We start from the raw sequence: 18,517 nt of genomic DNA on the forward strand, positions 1-18,517 counted from the left end.
TTATCTTCTCAGCCTTTTTCATGATCCTCTGTATTGACTTCCAGTCTGATGCTTTGCAGCTACCGTACCATGCAATATTGCAGCCAGATAGGACAGGCTCGGTTGTAAAATTTTGTCAAGATGAGTGACAATAGGCCTTTTCTTCCTTTAACTACCTGAGGAAGTGTAGGTGAGTTGAAAAGACCTTGAAACAGTCACTCCTTGTTTTAATCCCTCTGCAGCTTGAAAGTTATATCCAGGATAAGGTCAGACCAGAGATGGTTCAACTGCAGCAGAGAGCGGTACAGAACCACACAGTGACGATGCTGGAGATCGGCACCAGTCTCCTAAGCCAGACAGTGGAACAGACCCGCAAGCTCTCAAAGATCGAGACTCAGGTGAGGGGTGAGCAGATACACTCCACCCACGTCCATCACCATCTCCCTCTACTCCTGATGCACATTACCTCCCACTTTCTCCAAATCACCCCTCATGAAAGAACAAGCTTCTTAGTCCCTAATATATCAATTGACCCTAAAATCCACTTCTGATGTGGGGAGGTTCATATTTTTGTGAGTTCCAGATTTCTCCCGCTTTCCTGACCAGATTAGCTCCTGGACTGACAGTTCCTTATTCTTTTAGACATACAGCACGGTAACAGATCTTTCTGGCCCATGAGCCTATGCCACCCAATTGCACTCAATTAACTTACAACCCCTGTTCATTTTTGAAGGGTGGGAGGAAACCAGAGGATCTGGATTAAACCCCCACAGAGACAGGGAGGTTATATAAACTCTTTAGAGGCAGTAGCAGATTTGTACCTAAGTCGTTGGCGTAGTATTACGCCAACCTGTATTACTGTATTACGCCAACCTTTATGATGATAATGCCCACCATTTTCTCAAATTAAAAATGTTGCATCCTTATTTTTAAATACTTTCCTACTTCCACATCCCTCTTTCAGCATCACCTCTGAAATCTCTGACCCTGACCAATTCTGGCCTCTTGAACGTCACCCATTTCAGTCCACCATTGATAGCTGCCTGGGTCTTAGCTCCTGGAACCTTCCTGAGGTGTTGGGACCTTTCCTCTCTCTTTCCTTTCTTAAGGTGATCCTGAAAGCATGCCTTTGGTCACCTGTCTCATCTCCTTCTGTGGGTTGGTGGAGATAAAGAGATAAAGGAGGGGGAGAGAGAGTGGATAACAGGAGGAGGCTGAAGGAGGTAGAGGAGGGGAAGTAGTGGGAGGAGGCAAAAAAGGGAGATGGTGGGGGAAATGTAGAGGAGACAGGTATGAAAGGGAAGAGACAGTGTAGGGGAGACAGAGGAAGGAGAGGGAGGAATGTAGGGGAGACAGTGATGGTGGTGAGAGTGTAGGGGTGTTGGAGGTAGGGGAGTTGGAGGTAGGGGATGGAGAGAGTGTAGTGGAGATGGAGTAGGGAAGGGGAGAGTTGCAGTCGGAGATGGGGAGGGGCAGAGTGTAAGGGAGATAGAGGTATGGGAGGGAGAGTGTATCAGGAAGACAGGTATGGGGAGAGTGGAGTGGAAATGGAGGTAGAGCAGGGAAAAGTGTAGTGAAGGCGGAGGTATGGGAGGGAGAGAGTGTTGGGGATCAGAGGTAGAGGAGAGGGAGGGTGTAGGGAGAAGGATGTAGAGGAGGGAGAAAGTGTAGGGGAGATGAGGAAGGGGAAGGAGAGAGTGTAGGGGCAATGGAGGTAGGGGAAGGAGAGAGTAAGGGAGACAGAAGTAGGGGAAGGGGAGAATGTTGGGGAGATGGGGGTATGGGAGGGGGAGCATGCAGGGGAGGGGGGTAGAGTGAAGGAGATATAGAGGTAGAAGAGGGGGAGATGTAGAGGAGATGGGGTAGGAGAGGGGAGAGTATTTCCTGTTGTGAGCCATAAGCCAAAGCAAGTGAGAGATGCTTAAATGTGGACCCAATTGGTGAGATTGAATGACAAAGAGCACACAAATTGTAATGGAAATCTGGAAGCCCCCACTCTCAAAAGGCAGTTTGCATCTGGACTCCAAGAGACGGATGGGTTTATGGAAAGCTCACCAGGAGATGCAGGAATGGGGGCAGATTGGCTGAGGAATGGCCTCTTCCTTCACCTCTGTCCAGCTGCAGCCAGCGGCCTCCTGCATTCAGGGGTGACATTGTCCCTGCTGTGTCCAGGGATCAGACACCAATGCAACTAAAGGTGTCACGTTTAATGAGGACCCAGTATCCCTGCAGTTTACTCTCTGCCAGCAGCTCTTTGTGTAATGTTTTATTGGTTCAAGGATTCACAGTGAGTTAGAGGAGTCTAGAGGGACCTTATGAGTTGCAACTATGGTTCCCTGTATCCATTCCTTTCCAGGGTCTGGCTGTCACCTACATTCAAATTTAAATTTTTTAATGTAAATAACCATAACCATATAACCATTTACGGAGCGAAAACAGGCCACGTTAGCCTTTCGAGTCCGCACCGGTTCACTGATTTTGTGCGCCTTCTTTAGGCATTGGTCCCGGTAGATCTTCATCAAAATTCAATTATCATGTTATAAAGTGCAATATTACACAAAATTCATTTCATTCAGACATAAAACAGAGATACATTAGCAGATGTATTTATTTTTTTTAAATGTAGACATACAGCACGATAACAGGCCATTTCAGCTCACAAGCCTGTGCGCTCAGCTACACCCAATTAACCTGTGACCCCCCCCCCCCCTAGTACGTTTTGAAGGGTGGGAGGAAACCGAAGTCCCTGGAAGAAACCCACACAGATACGGGGAGAACATACAAACTCCTTGCAGACAACGCCAGATTCAAAGCCCGGTCCCAATCGATGGCACTTTAATGGTGTTGTGCTAACCTCTACACAAACCATGCCGCTCCAGCAAAGAGGTGATCACCATGTCAGGGAAAGTTCAGTCTTCCCAGGGATATGTGGAAGAGGGTGCTGGAAGGAGAAGATTTGAACAGGAGGCACCACAGGCAAATTCTTACTGCTCCTGCCTCAGCGCACAATCCCCATCTACCTCTCCACAAGCCCCTCTCCCACTGAGCCATGTCCCCCACTCCATCACATGTCCCTACTCCCTCCCCACTAAACCTCATGCTCATTCTCCTCACCCCCACCAGCCCCACTACCCAGCATCAACCACATCTCCTGCTGCCAGTTCCTCTCAACCCCCCCCCCCCACATTTACACTGTCCCTCTCTGCCCACCACCTCAACTCCAACCCCCACCTCCACTTCCTCCCTCCCCAGCTTGATCAGTTCAAACACTGCTGCTACCATTGCCTCTGTGCCTCCCACAGCCCCACTGCAAGATAGACACTACACAAACAATTAAAAGAACACACTCACTCATTCTTCGGCACAAAATGGTGTCAACATTTTATTATTTCACCAACAATCTTCTTCTGTCCTGAAACCACCCCGACTTAACCATTTGCTCTAAACTTGTAGGTGAGTGCAACACTCCTTACTGTCCTCCTTCCGAGCCCTGCACAGGTGCGTGAATCGCCATGCTGTTCTAACTATCCTTTCTGGCCCCAGCATACAAGTTGCATCTCTCACGCATGACCACAGATACGTCATCTGCGGCAACCAACTCCACCCAAGACCCTTGTAAGTATGCAACAACCTGTGCCCTCCATCCAACAGGTTTTAAACCAGACTTCAAGGATTGAAATTCAGCTCTTGGAGAATTCTCTTTCCATGAACAAGCTGGAGAAAGAGTTTATGCGTCAGACAGATGAGATCAGCAGAATTTGCGAGCGGAGTCGGTAAGCCCCTGCGTCGTCCCGTCTCATTGTTCCTGGGGTCCTAGAGTTTCCATGGACCCTACGGCAGAGATTACCAGGCACACTGATGAACTGGATAGTCATGGAGCCACACAGTACAGAACAGTTATGTCGGTCCAATTCCTCCATCCTGATCAAGTCAGTACTAATTGTTGTCATTTGGTCCATATTCCTCAAAGCCCTTCTCTCCACCTATCCATGTGTTACAGAGGCAGGACTCAGCAGGGCTGTTTTGTCAGAAACACAGGATGACCTGTGTGGGCGAGTGTTGACACCCAGAGTTCTGGTGTTTGAGGTCAAAGCAGCACAGAGTGAGAGTTCTTCCCCATGCTCCTCATTCCCCAACCTTCCGCCATCAATGTCCCACAGACCAGGCTCTCAACTGGATCAGCCACAAAAATCACTGACTGCAGGGTATCCTGCAGTAAGTGACTAATTTCCTGACACCCCAACACCACTCCAGCATCCCCTTGGCCACATGAAGAGTGTGATGGAATGCTTTGTGCTTGGTGACGTGAATGTAACTCCATCAACTCCCAACACCAGCCCACCATTGTCTCTCTACCCACCTTTCTAAACACATGCTCCCTACTCCACCAGTACAGAGTGGCCACGGCATGGCGCCAGTGACCTAATGCACTGCAGTTACTTGCCCAGGCTATTCTAACAGCACGTCCCAATCCCAATGAGAAGGGCTAGGGCAACAGGAGCCTTGCAGGTTTCTTCCAGGATTAACACGCTGAAATGCTAGCAGAACTCAGCCGGTCTCACAGTCCATAGGAGGTAAAAATATATTATCGATGCTTCAGACCTGAGCCCTTTAAGGAAAGAACTAGAAGGGGTTAGAATGAAGACTGAAGACTGACTGAGGGAGGAACCCAGACCAACACAAGTTGTTCATTGGATATGATAAGAGGAGAGGTTATTCTGATGCCTTCCTGTTCTTTGCTTATTCCTTAGAAATGGGTTCTGGCCCTAAGCGTTTGTTATATATTTACCTCCTATGGATGTTGCGAGACTGGCTGAGTTCCTCCAGCATTTTTGTGTGGTAATTCTGGAAGGAACCTGCAATACTCCCACTGCCCTGGCACAGCATCTGCAGATTTTCGTCTTTCAATCCTTCCGGGGTCATCCTGAACAAAACTCCTTCCCCCTGATTCTCCCCCACCGATACTCTCCTGTCACCCAACTACATGAGGGCCACCTTACATTAACCTGTTCCTCCATCAACCTGCACATCTTTAGGATGTGGGAAGAATCCCACGCAGTCACAGGGAGAACATGCAAACTCTACCCACACAGCTGGGGAGGCTGGGTTTGACCCCTCCTCGTAGTAACTGTGAACTTTGCGTTGTTAACTCAAGGCCTTGTGTTGACCAGTCAGATGTCCTGTTCAGATAGCAACTCAGAGAAAAATTGCCCTTTGACTATCAGTGTTAAACTCAGCTTCTCCCTGGCCGTTAAGCTCCCAGACATTTTGCTGCAGCTCTCATCTGCACCATGCCAGCAATCCTGTAAATCATTTATTATTTGGCAGAGAAAATATCACTTGGGGCTGAGTGAATAAAAATAGCCATTAGTTAAATAAGCAAAAACCAGCTGAAATATCTACTGCGAGGGCCCTGGCCATAACATGCAAGATTTTGAGTCAGGATTGAAGTAATAAAGGCAAGCTGGGTGTTAAATGATGTGAATCAACAGAGTCCTGCACAATGCAAATGATTCGAGTTTATTTTGACTCATTGTAGTTAACACTCATGGATTTCTCATAAATATCCCTTGTTTCTCACATTCCTCTGCTGAGTTTCCAGTAGCAAGTTTGTGAAGAGCAAGTGCACAATGTGAAATTAATTTGATATTCTGTTTCAATGACAGATGAGCTAGATCAGTGGTTCTCAACCATTTTTTTTCCCACTCACATACCACCTTAAATCCCTTACTAACCACAGAGCACCTATGGCATGCTGTGAAGATGTTAGTGAGTGAAAAGTAAAAGGATGAGAACCACTGATCTAGGGGGAAGAAAATCACAGTAGAGGCCATCCAGCCCACTGTGTCCCTGCTGGTTGAGAAGGAGCTCCCCAGCCTCAGCCCACCTTCATACATTGGGTCCATAGTAAATCGTGGGACTTCGGCTGCTTTCCCAAGAACTTTTTAAACATGGTCAGGGTTCCTCTCTCCACCAGCCTTTGAAAAAGAACTTCAGCTGCTCTTTGTGAGTTAACATTGGGGGATCTTTTACATCCAAAAGGCAGTACCTTCAACAGTGGTAAAAACACAGTAATTCTAGAAGAACTCAGCAGATCCCACCACATTTATAGGAGGTAAACCTTGAAGAAGGACTCAGGCCCAAAATGTCGGTAATATATCTTTACCTCCTTCGGATGCTACGAGATCAGCTGGGTTCCTCCAACATTTCTGTGTTTTCACTACCTTTACCAGTGGGCCTTGTCCTCAGAGCCTCATGTTTTGTGGAGTGAGTCTTCGACCTAGAGAGACAGCAGATGCTGGAATCCTGAGAAAAATAGAAAACAAGCAGCTGGAGGAACTCAGCAGGTTGGGTAGCATCCATGGAGGGAAGTTGCCTGTCAACATTTTGGGTCAAAACCCTGCTTCAGGACTGAGAGAGGGGAAGGAATACATGTGGTATTAAAGAGAGATTTGGACCAGTGGGTGATAGGTGAATCCAGAAGAGGTGAGGGACAGATGGAACCAGGTGCAGAAGCAGAAGGGGTGGAGATTAGAGGGGTAGGAGGGGGATAGGTGGAAGCAGATAAAGGGAGCCAGGAGAGAGGAGGGAATGATTCAGAAGCCAGGTCACTCAGTGGAGCAGCAAATGAGACAGGATCCAAATTATGGAACTATGGCAGTTGATTGGATTTAAAACAGACCAGTCATAATCCAATTGAACAGGAGAATAAATTGAAAGGGGTGAATAACCTCCTGCTGTTCCCATCTGGGAGTTGGAGGGAAGATGTCCTGGTGAGGTGAAGGAGGGATTTCCCAATCTCTAGAAAGGGCTTCAAAGAAATTCCAGAGAATAAGTTTTATCAGTTTTCTTGGCCAAAGTCATAGTGGGTGGGGGGGGGGGGGGGGGGGGGTGGGGATCCTGAGAAACATTCCACAGATCATCCAAGAGATCTTATCATAGGCCAGGAAATAGTGACCAAGTGAAAGTTCCCGAGCTTGCAGATTTCCCAGTCCATCTTTCTACTGGATGTGAGTATTTTTGTGTGAGTGTGTATATTTTACTGTGTGGAGAAAGGTCAATGTTTATGGGGGAATTAATAGGATAGACAGAATATTTTTCTTAGAGTAAAAATATAAAATACTAGAGGATTTGCATTTAAGTTGAGGAGGGAAAGTTTAAAGATCTGCGGGCATGTGTTGTTTTTACACACAAGTTCTTGGTGTCTGGAGCAGGCTGCCAGGGGAAGTGGTGGAGGTAGATATGGCAGTAGGATTAACCCTTTAGATGGCCTACTCCTGTGTTATATTGCCCAAGGCTTGCTCTCCTGGGCCTGATTGCTGACTTTGTGAAGCTGATCTCTCTGCTGCGCATTCACAGAGCCTCATCTGGCTTCCAATGTGATGAAAGTACAATCGCTGGTGGGCCAAACATTTCAAGTTGTTCTGTGTCTGATAATATCTTGAGAAAACTGTAAATTTCACTCAGTGGCTCTGGGGTTGGTGGAGGAGAGGTGAAAATCAATCCATCAGCTTGATGTCCTTAAACTCCCTGAATATTCTGAGGTGTTTATGCTGTTGTCAGAGCTGTGATTCTTGAGGTGATTGGGGGGTGGGGGGTGTGGAATGGGTCTGATTGAAGGAGGAACTGTGTGAAAGGCAGGTCTGGGCAGAGGCGTCAGAATCCATTGAGCAGACAGGGAGTTAAGCTGTCACTGTGATAGCATCTTTACAGACACATCTGGGCCACAGTTTGTATCACTGACCTCTGACCTGAATCAGTAATATAATCCATTGCTTGAACTCCCAGACCGTCCATGGTTTCCTGTTGGTGTGCTTGCAGCCCCTTGCTTGCCCAAGGAATTCAGTGAACCTGGCCACAGCCAACTGATCACTTGGCAGGCTTGCTGACTGTTACAAGAGGAGGCCTTTCTCCCCATCAAGTCAGTGTCAGCTTTTTGAAAACAAATTTCATCCCTTTCCCTCGCTCCCCCACTATTCCCCTGCAATATTTCCCAAGGAATTATTCACTCAGTTTGCTTTGGAAAGCCCTTAATGGTTCAGGGTCCAGCAGCCTAACGAGCACCGTGTTCTAGACCAGAGACATAGCACATTAGTCCACACTTCTCGACTTCTTTCTGGTTCTTTTCTTCTTGCTGCTGGAACCAGGTTTGCCTTCTCTCCTCCAGAACCTCCTGTCATTTTGAACACTTCAACTAAATCTCCCCTTAACCTTATGAGAATGAGTGGGAGGATAAGAAGGTAAGAAAGAGAATGGACTGGATCTTTAGGCTTTTTGTGTCTGAAGATTTAAATGTCCTTATGGTTTCTACACCTGGTTCTTGTGGTTAACCTAGTTATCACTGATAGAAAAGCAATGGTTGGAAATAGTCTGTCCCAGATATCAATCCGCACCCCTGAATATTTACAATTCTGCCTTCCTAATTTTAAAGAAATAACTTTTGAGATTTTCTTAATAGAGTCAGTGTAAGGGAGAATTTTAGTAATGTGTAATTTAGTCCTGTGTCTTACTTGTACTATGAATGAGGTGTCAACTGGACCAAACAATCTTTCTCTCTGCCTTTTCAATACATGTAAATCAGGATCTCAATCCCACATGCCCTTTAGCCCAATGGAATCTAAATCTAACACTCCCTTTAATACATTGGGATCTAGATCTAGATAACACATTGGAATCTCAATCCCTCATTCTCTTTAATACATCAGGATCTAGGTCCCACACTCCCTTTAACACAGCAGGACCCTGGCGTCCAAGCTGCAGCTCATCATGTTGGCTGGAAAATCGCATGCACTAAACACAAGGTTAATTAACCCTTTTGACCCCATGTCCCAGTTTTATGACACTTACCAACAAACACATATACTCCATCTCTCCATTTTCCAGCTGGTTCATACTGGTGTTTGTTCTATTGTTTACCCATGGACCCAGTCTGGAGTATATATTATGAAAGATTAAAAATGGCTGGAGTCCAAAGGGTTAAAGTTTAAAAAATGGAGAGGGAGCATTTGAGGTGGGGTGGGGGTGATGGGGATGGGATAATCAGAATTCTGGTTATTCAGAATAAAGTTTATTGTCTTGAACATGTGTCACGAAATTTGTTGTTTTGCGGCAGAAGTATTGTACGTTACAGATGCAAAATTGCAATAAATTATGGTTCTGTAAATACAATATTTAAAATAAATAACTAGTTCAAAACTGAGAAAAAAAACATGAGGCATTGTCCATTCAGAAATCTGATGGCGGAGGGGAGGAAGCTGTTTCTGTACCACTGGGTGTTCTTATTCAGGCTCCTGTACCTCCTTCCTGATGGTAGCAGTGAGAAGAGGGCATGGCCTGTGTGATGAGGGTCCTTGATGACATAGGTGATAACATCCAATAGTCTGTAAAACCCATCGGTCCAGCAGCACCAAAGTTCTGATGGTGCCAGATTAATGGAGTTTTACTGTGTAGGCTCACACAAAGGAACAAAGGGCTCAGTGCCAAAACATTGCTTACCCTTTACTTTTCATTGATGCTGTGTGATCTGTTGGGCTTCTCCAGTCCTGAAGAATGAATGGCATTGTTCATTAGTTGACGTTAACAAGACCCAAAGGGTTTGTTGATCTTAACTGTGTTTCTTGTTTCAGCTTTTTAGAGAGGAAGGTGTACGACATGGAGACCAGACATCAGAGTGAGGTGGGCTCCGTCCGGAGGGAGAGGGAGTCACTCCAGCAGCTGGTGACCCAGCAGGTCAGCACCATCAGAGAGCTGGAGAAACGGGTGCAGGCAGCCAGCAGCAACAATAGTGGCCTCCAGCGCCAGCAGCTGCAGCTGGTAGACACCGTCCAACACCTTGTTACGCTGGTTTCCCAGAGGAAAGGTGAGGAGCAGGGTGGAGCCACCATGGGAGCTGGGCAGGACCCCAGTGGCCCTCGAACATTGAAGGGAGAACCATATCAGGAAATGGATTAGGATTGTATTGAATTATATTAAATTGTTTTTTGACATGAGAAGAAATGTTTTGCGCACTATCCAGGCAGGTCAACCCTTACTTAAATAGAGTCAATGGTGCAATAATACAACAAAAGTGCAGGTTATTGTGTTACAGTGAGTCACAGAGTGCAGGGTCCTACTTTGTGATTGCATCAAAATGATGCCCTAAAATAGATCTTCAGAGACATTGACATCAAGAAATTACCCTTTACCTTTTCCACTGCTGAGCCCTCGATGAGGACTGATTTGTGTTCTCCTGATATCCCCCTCCTGAAGTCCACAATCATTTCCTTAGTTAAGCTCAGACTCCCAACTTCTCACTGACCAGCCTTGGATATTGTCAATGACAAAGAAAGCCCAGTCCTCCACCCTCTTCATCTGAATCGCCCATTCATTATTCTGAAACTCCCATGAGAGAAACACTCAGTCAACATTTTATGTCACAATAAAATCACCCCTCATTCTTCTACGCTCCGATGTGTAAGACCCCTATCCCATGCAACTTTTCACCAAACGTCAGCCTCTTCATCCCAGAATCAACCTGTGGCTCTCCTCTTCACTGCCTCCAATGCAGGGGCACCCTTCCTTAAATACTCCCTGCACAGTCGCTCCAGAGCCTCTGCAACGCCCACTTTTATATTCCAAACCCCCTTGCACTAAGCACAATATGCCATTGGTCTTCTGAATTACTCACTACACCTGTATGCCAGCTTCATACTGAAGTCCCCTGTTGACTTTACACTGCAATATTTTCAAGATTCATTCTTGTTATGTAATAAATATGCAAAATCTATCAACTTTTGCTTGCTGTAAAGGCACACAAAGAGGCATCACTAGCCTTGCCCGGCATCCCCACCAATAAGAGAAAGAGAAGCAAAATTGAGTCTCCTCAGATCCTCGAGTATCCATGGATCCACCTACTGCCCTTCCACAGCTTCTGTAGCCGTACAGCTTGGTCCTCCTTAGTTTAAACCAGTGGTTTTGAAATTTTTCTTTCCATTCATATACCATCTTAAGTAATCCCTATGCCATAGGTGCTCTGTTATTAGTAAGGGCAGGGCTGGTATCAGGCTATTTTCAGCCATTAAGCAAAGTCAACTACCTGCACCCCCTCCCCCCAAATAAATTGCCTATATCAATATTCAAAAACAGATATTTTGTATAAAAAAAAAGTGAAAAGCCCAAAACTTGAAACTGCTAAATTTATTTTAAATTACAAGAATAAGTAATACATCAATTTTTGATTACCTTTCTCAAATACGACAGAAAATATTTTGGAACTCAAATAATTTTGAACTAAAAGGGCACTCAGTAGAATGCAAACCTCTACCAAAAGCAACACAACATTAAAACCTTTTAAGTCTTCCAGTGTCCATTTTTTCCACAAGAATGATGCAGTAGGAAAATGGCCCATCAAGTTTCCTCTGACTTTCCCGTAACCATTTTTACAAATCTTTGCTATTCCCTTTTTTTTTTATTTTCCCACATTTCTATCATTTTCCCCCAGATTCTACAACTCACTTACACACTCCAGCAATAGCCAATAATCTACCTGCCCACATCTTTGAGATTTGAGAAGCAACTGAAGCATCCAGAAGCTCACATGGTCACAGGGAGAATGTGCAAACTGCACAGACGGGGCCAGAGTTCAGGGCAGAAGCCAGATGGCTGGAGTGGTGAGCTAGTAGCTCTATTAACTGTGGGACGGCATCAACTAGAGCAATAATCAAGTTGTTTATATATCTCTTTAAGAACTGCCTGAAGGAGAGTATCTCCATATTATACAACCACTGAGAGACTTTGCAATACATTGATAGAGAACCCTGAGCAAAATGTAACTGTATAATTTCTGCATGGCTTTACACGGAAATTCAAGAATGCTTTACTGTTAGTCTGCCTTTTGAAGTTCTCATATTTTATGAAACTTTGACAATTAGGATAAACAAAATCATAAATATAACAACAAAATATAGCTTGGAGTAATTAATGAGTTGATTTCTTTTAAGAATTTATATATTTTTATTTCTCATCCATGAATATTGTTAGGTATATGACAACAGCAATAAAAATTAACCAAGACAGAGGATTACTTAAAATAATATTTTTCATTATTAAGCAACAATTATATAACACCTAATCTAATATATCTAAACTTAACTAAATTTATATACAGTTATCTAACTTAAACTCTAACTATGTGTAAATATATTGGTGTGTGTGTGGAACACCCCAAACCACCACAGCTCAAGGCTCAATTCTGGGAAGGCAGTTCAAAGTTCAGTTTCAGAAATTCAGTGATGACACATTGGTTTGAAATTGATTCGCAGGCTTTAGATGCTTGCGGCGCACAGGCCTTAGATGAATGTGACACACAGGCTTCAAGATGAAGTTAGCAGTTCCTGAAGTGGGTGAAAGAGACCAAAGGTGACAGAACATTAATTACTCACGATTCCCTTGCTGAGGTGCTTCAGAGAAATGTCCTTTTTACACAAGTGCCTTCTTCTGCAGTTGAACCCTTTTTGTGAGTCAGTCAAGTAGGGTGCAACTTTAAAACCCTTTTTGTGGGTCAGTCGAAGTGGTCTCTCATCCTTCTATAAGCAAATGGAGGAAATCTGACAATTTATCTAATATCACACAATGAGACCAAATGGGTTTCTCATTCCCACAAGGAAGGTCGAAGAGCTGTTTACTCTTTTGATGCTTCCTTAAAATGGCCTCCTGAGCAAAATGTGCACTGTCTTTTCAAGAAGCTGCTCACATGGTCTTTGCCCCTGGCTTCTCCAGGGCTGCTCTCCTTCACTCTACAAATGTAAAAACTTTTTGGAACTCTTTGAAACCTGCTGCTAGTTCACAGTCACTTTCCAAAACCTGCAGGCTTTAGTTATTTTACAGAGACAGTCCCACACAATAAAATGAACTGAAAAAAATGGGAGAACGTCACAATTTTTAAAGTTATTCTGCTATTAGAAACCAGCTGGTTCCTGTCCTGAGCTATCAGCAGTCGGCCTTCAGGTGAATACCACAGATCCCAATACTGACTTTGAACCCTCCCCTCAGCCTATCCGAACTGAGGTCTATGCCCTAGGCGGCTGCCTAGTTGGCCTAATGGAAGCGTCGACCCTGTGTAAGGATTACTTAAGGTGGTATGTGAGTGGAAAGAAAAGTTTAAGAACCACTAGTTAAAATGGTAACTCAGATTTACGTTTGTATTTGCCCACATTTTAGCAACAGCTGCCCACTCCATCCATCAATAAATCTTTGCAGTGTACCTTTGTATCATCAGAACATTACACCCAGTCCCTTCATCCCAATAACCTCTGACCTTCCATCTAAAGAGAGGAAATGTGCAGAAACACTTGAATTTTGCTTTCTACCAAAAATGGAATTGAAGCTTCAGGCATTTCTTGAACAAGAATGTTTCATCCGGTCATGGGTCAAGCCCAGAAATGCAGTCAGCAAATATCTTGGGCTTTGGCTCAAGAAAGACATGTCATTGGAAGGAATTTCTTCACAACAATTGCAAGATAAATGTTTTTTTACAGATAAACAGAACATGGAAACTTCAACAGTGTATCTGGTACAGGGATGTAGCTGTTGGTGCTAGATGAGAAGAAATTTCTTTACCAAGTCTATGGAATTCATTGTTTCAGCTAGCTGTGGAGGCCAAATCATTGGGTATATTTGAGTCAGAGGTAGATATTGATTGGGGAGAATATCAAGGGATATGGAGAGAAGGTAGGAGAATGGGGTTAAAAAGGATAATAAATCAGCTATGATGTGACCACAGGGAAGATTTTATGGGCTGAATGGCCTAATTCCACTTCTTTGCTTTCTGATTTTCTGGTCCCAGTTTGCTCAAATGATGACTAAGGGATCATCTCGTCCATGATGTCAACTAAAGTGACGCCACTTCAACTGCTGATGTACAGGTTCCTGATCAGGTTGGGCCAAGGGTTATATTCCTCATCCCACTTTAATCCTCATCCCACTCCCACCCTGACCTCTCACACTGACCCACCTCTGTAGTACCTCATCTTATGTTCCGATATATTGCATCCCACAGGTCTCAATATTCAATTTCGGATAACCAGTCTTTCCTGTTTGTTTTGGAACCTCCCAGTTCAGTGGTAAGATGATATTAACTCCATTATTCTCTCTCCTCAGATGCTTCCTGACCTGCTGAGTTCCCCAGCCCTCTCTCTTTTTGTTTCAGGTTTCCAGCATTGGCTGTGTTTGATTTCTGTATATGGGTTTGAAGCTCACAAATCAAACTTCCTACTAAACTTTCTCATATTTGGAGATGTAGAATGGAGAACACTAAGATTGTACCCATCATTAGATCTTTGCCTTTAGCTGGAAGGTCACCAACTCTCATTGCCTCCCGGGGATAGAACCAGGTCCAGCCCAACTGTTTCACCCATGAGACTCTTCAGCCTTCTGGATGTCTTTCTAACCACTTTATTGAGTTGTCCTGCACCTTTAAGCCTCTGTCACTCTGCAAAAACCAGATTATAATGGCAAGACTGGCCGTGGTGTTCTCCAACACTGATTCCATAACTTTGCTGAGAGTGGAGTGGGAATATGACAGAACAGAAAGTCCCAGTCAAAATTCCAGGGTTGGTTTGTGAAGCTCAGCATCAGGTATTGATTCTTTCCATTAACCTCCCCATTTTAGCCACTTCCTTCTCTCAATGTGATTTTCCAGTTCATAATTGACTTTCTTTCTTTCTCTCTTCCCCTCTTTCTTGCTCTCTCTTTCTCTCTTTCTCTTTTGTTTCTCCCTTTCTCTCTTGCTTTAATTCTTTTTTTCTCTCTTTTCTTTCTATTTTTAATTTCTCTTTACTGTTTCTTTTTTCTTTCTTTATCTCTTTTCCTTTATTTTTCTTTCTCTTTTTCATTCTCTTGTTTTCTTCCTTCTCTCTTTACTTTTGTTCTTTCTTTCCATCCTATCCCTCTTTGCTCCTTCCATTTATCCAGCAGCAGAGGTGAAGAAAGAACAGATCTACCGAGATTGTGCCGAGGCCTCAGAATCCGGTGCGAATGTGAGCGGTGTCTACACTATCCAGATTGAAAACACCACAGACCCTCGGGAGGTAATCAGTCAGACCCATCCCTCTGACTTGCTTTCTACAACAGTACATTAGCTTCCAATGGGAAACAACAATGTGGGGGGGGGGGGGGGGGGTGTGGTCACAACACAAGTACTCCCTTTACCATTGTAAATGTCACCAGCTTATGGACCATTCCAAATCATAACTTTGCGACGAACTGCTTTAAAAATGTCTGGTGGTAAACCCTCCGAGACTTCTCTGGAACTGACCGAGGTGCTGATTAATGTTGACGACCCCCAGGGTGAGGGTGAGGAGTCCATGGATCGTGGGCAGGAAAGCCCAAAGAACTTTTAAAATATTTTTTGCTTGATCATGTTGAATGTCAGACTTTAGGGAATAAATGTTAACCTTTGGGGAATAAAAGCCATTTGCTGAGGGTCAGGAAATATCGAGTAGACAAACTGGACACTGTCTAGTTAGCAGTGGGTAAACTACTGTGAGAATGAATAGGCTGCTTAATGGAAGGAGCCTGGGCCATGTGATTGGATGTGGGAAGGGCTCTAGAGTTGGTGCACAGTGGCTCTAGAGTTGGTGCACAGTGGGAGGTTCATGGAAGAGAACTTGATGTGAGAGATAGGAACCAAGGAAACATGGAATGAAACCTGGGAGTTGGGCACTTGGAGCCAGGGGGCTGTGGGGGTGCTGGTGGGATAGTGGTGTGGTCTGGAGGTGATTGGGGACAGGGGATTACATCCAATTCAAGATGACAACACTATTGGGCCAATGTAGAGGTTGAAAGGAATGCAGATAGTAAACAGCACAGATTAAAAAGGTTCAAGAGAGTGGTGAAACTCTCAGGATGGAATTTGGTGGGCCTGGCAGAGAAAATTCTTGGTAGCCATGGGTAACAAGCAAGTAGCTGGATTGACTAGGTCAGTTTATAAAGCTGCCATAAGCTTTTCATGTAGTAATACATTAAAAATAAAACATACATGATGTACTTTAACTTCTGTCTGCTGTAAGGCAAACAATGAGCCGCCATGAGCATTGTCCAATATCCCTTACAATAAGAAAAAGGGAACCCTTCAGAGTTACTGGGAATTAGTGGATTCTCCTCCAGTGCACACGAAGCCTCTGCAGCTGCATGGACTCCTGTTTGATCCATCAGTAACCCAAGCTCCAGGTCCTAACCTTCAATACAATCAAGAAACTTTCAATGCCCAAGGCCCTTTAGGAACCCTTCTTGACCTCAGCACCCTCTCAAATCCTGGCTCCAATATCTGGTTCACATGATCCAGTGACCAGCAGTCCTTATGATGGGATGAATGATCTCCTATTTCTTATCTATCTTTCAAATTTATTATTCCTTTCTGTACAGTAATTTGCTGCATTCTATTGGAGTTTTTTTTCTCCAAAGAACCTGTGTGGCTGCAGCAAGAAAGAATTTCAGTGCCTATGTACATTGTACTTGTGTGTATGACAGTAATCTCAATGTCATCATGGGAGAAAGAGGGACAGACCATGTCTCACGCTGCAGCTCTCGGGTGTAGCTCTAGTCTCCAGCTCCTGGAGGTTTCTCTGTTTGGTTTGTGCCAGAGTTGAAGAGTCCCATATTACTGGGATATTATCGCATCTAAATCCTGGACCTCTCACCTCCACATCATCGCCAAAGGGAATGCAGTGGTTCACATGACCAGTCAACATCATCTTCCCAAAGGCAGTAAGTGATAGTTAATAAACGCTGGCTTTGCCAAGCAACAGTCAAAGTAGAACAAAAGAGATGAACAAATTGATGTTTGCCATTATTGAAAGTGGGAGACAATGTCCATCCTTCAGCAGGATCCTGACTTACTGTAGCAGCTAGCTTGACATTATTACAGCGCCAGTTCGCTGGCGCTGTCTGTCAGGAACTTGTACCTGTGACCTCCATGGGTTTCCCCTGGGTACTCTGATTTCCTCCCACCGTCCAAAACATATGGAGCTGGTATAGGTGAATCCCTTTGGAGAGAGGAGGAGAGCTTCTTCAGGGTAGGCATCCCTTGAAGAGGCTTTGCAGTGGAACAGGTGAGATGTGGAGCACTGCAACACCTCTGCAAGGGATGCCCACCCTGCAAAGGTTCTCCTCTCTCCAAAGGGATTTGCCTGCTCCACTCTGAGCCTCCTCAAGGGTTGGGTGTAATTGGGCAGCATGGGTTTCATGGACTGGATGGATCCTCTACCATGCTGTATCATTAAAAAAGTAAATAAAAAATTTTAAAAATGTATTTTCTTCTAAGTTTGTGCAGAAGGATGGAACATTGCCTGACATTGGTCATAATATGGTGATGAGTTAGTTCATTGTTGAACATCTAAGGACCCTCCCATTGGAGCAATCAGACTCCAAGATCCTGGAGAGAATTGCATTGACTGCCTTAGTTCTTGGCACCCTCTGCATTCCACTTGAATATCTTTTCATGATTCCTCACACAACAAATTCTTGCAAGGGTCCATTTGGATTTGATATATTCCAGCCACTATACACAGAGCAATTCCATCAAAGTTCACCTCTCTTTCTCTCTCTCTCTGTATTCCTCTGCAGGTTTACTGTGACATGGAGACTAGTGGAGGGGGGTGGACAGTGATACAGAGGAGATTTAATGGCAGCTTGGACTTTCAAAGAAACTGGAAGGAGTACAAACTGGTGAGTACAAGGAGATAATTCTTCCAATTCTACAACGCTCCCCCCCCCCCCCCCCCCACACACACACACACACACACACACACACACACACACACACACACTACATCAGGACATTCTTGATGCCCTGACTAATTAAATACCTGTCAATCTCTGCCTTAAATACATCCTGTTTATGCTCCTATGTTTTATGATGTTATGGACTAAAATGTCTGAATGGCCCCAATGATTTTCTTCTTGTCTTCCCACAATGTTCCAGGATGCATCTGGTCTAGACTCAAAAATTTATCTTCCTTGATATCTTAGTATTAATTACTTTTCTTTTTGTTAGTATTTTAATCGGTTATGTTTTTGTTTTATTTTGTAAGTGGGTTTTTTTTTCTCACATATTATTAACTTTATTAATTCTTCACTCTTTATTTTGGGGGGGAAGGGGGCGGTTAGACTAATTTGAGTTGGGTTATTAATGTGTAATAATTATTGGGGAGGGTATAGTTTATTTAGATTACTGATATTGTATTGTAATTTTATTATTTTATTCTTAATTTTTTTAATGTAATCCTATATGTTATTCATGTTATAAAATCTTAAATAAAGTTTTAAAAAAAATTATCCTCCTTGATATGATCTGCTGTTCAATAGCTTACCCTTTGGAAAATCTCAAAGATATTTGCAGTGTCCTCCAACTGATGCAAACATTTAATTTGACAGATCTGTCATTTCCCTGTCTCCTGTTATTAATTCACCAGCCTCATTCTCTCAAATTCCCTACAATCGTAGCCCACTTCATCCTATTTAATATCTATGGAACCTTATGGTAAAGAGAGCTCTTGTTCTG

At 44.1% G+C, this 18,517-nt stretch overlaps 1 protein-coding gene across 2 annotated transcripts in view; it reads left to right on the forward strand.

Moving 5' to 3' along the window:
* Positions 1-225: 225 nt before the first annotated feature.
* LOC138735875 (angiopoietin-1-like) overlaps positions 226-18,517 on the forward strand; it is a 31,516-nt gene continuing 13,224 nt past the window's right edge. Inside the window, exons 1-5 of one of the 2 annotated variants that reach the window (XM_069884420.1) lie at positions 226-377; positions 3,631-3,752; positions 9,606-9,838; positions 14,929-15,044; positions 17,581-17,682. In XM_069884420.1, coding sequence (XP_069740521.1) covers positions 258-377; positions 3,631-3,752; positions 9,606-9,838; positions 14,929-15,044; positions 17,581-17,682 — 693 coding nt within the window. In that variant the 5' untranslated portion in view covers positions 226-257. The remainder of the gene's footprint in view (positions 378-3,630; positions 3,753-9,605; positions 9,839-14,928; positions 15,045-17,580; positions 17,683-18,517) is intronic. The other variant, XM_069884421.1, reaches the window with a different exon arrangement.

Source organism: Narcine bancroftii, chromosome 6 (assembly GCF_036971445.1).
Source record: "Narcine bancroftii isolate sNarBan1 chromosome 6, sNarBan1.hap1, whole genome shotgun sequence".
In the NCBI taxonomy this organism is placed as follows: domain Eukaryota; kingdom Metazoa; phylum Chordata; class Chondrichthyes; order Torpediniformes; family Narcinidae; genus Narcine; species Narcine bancroftii.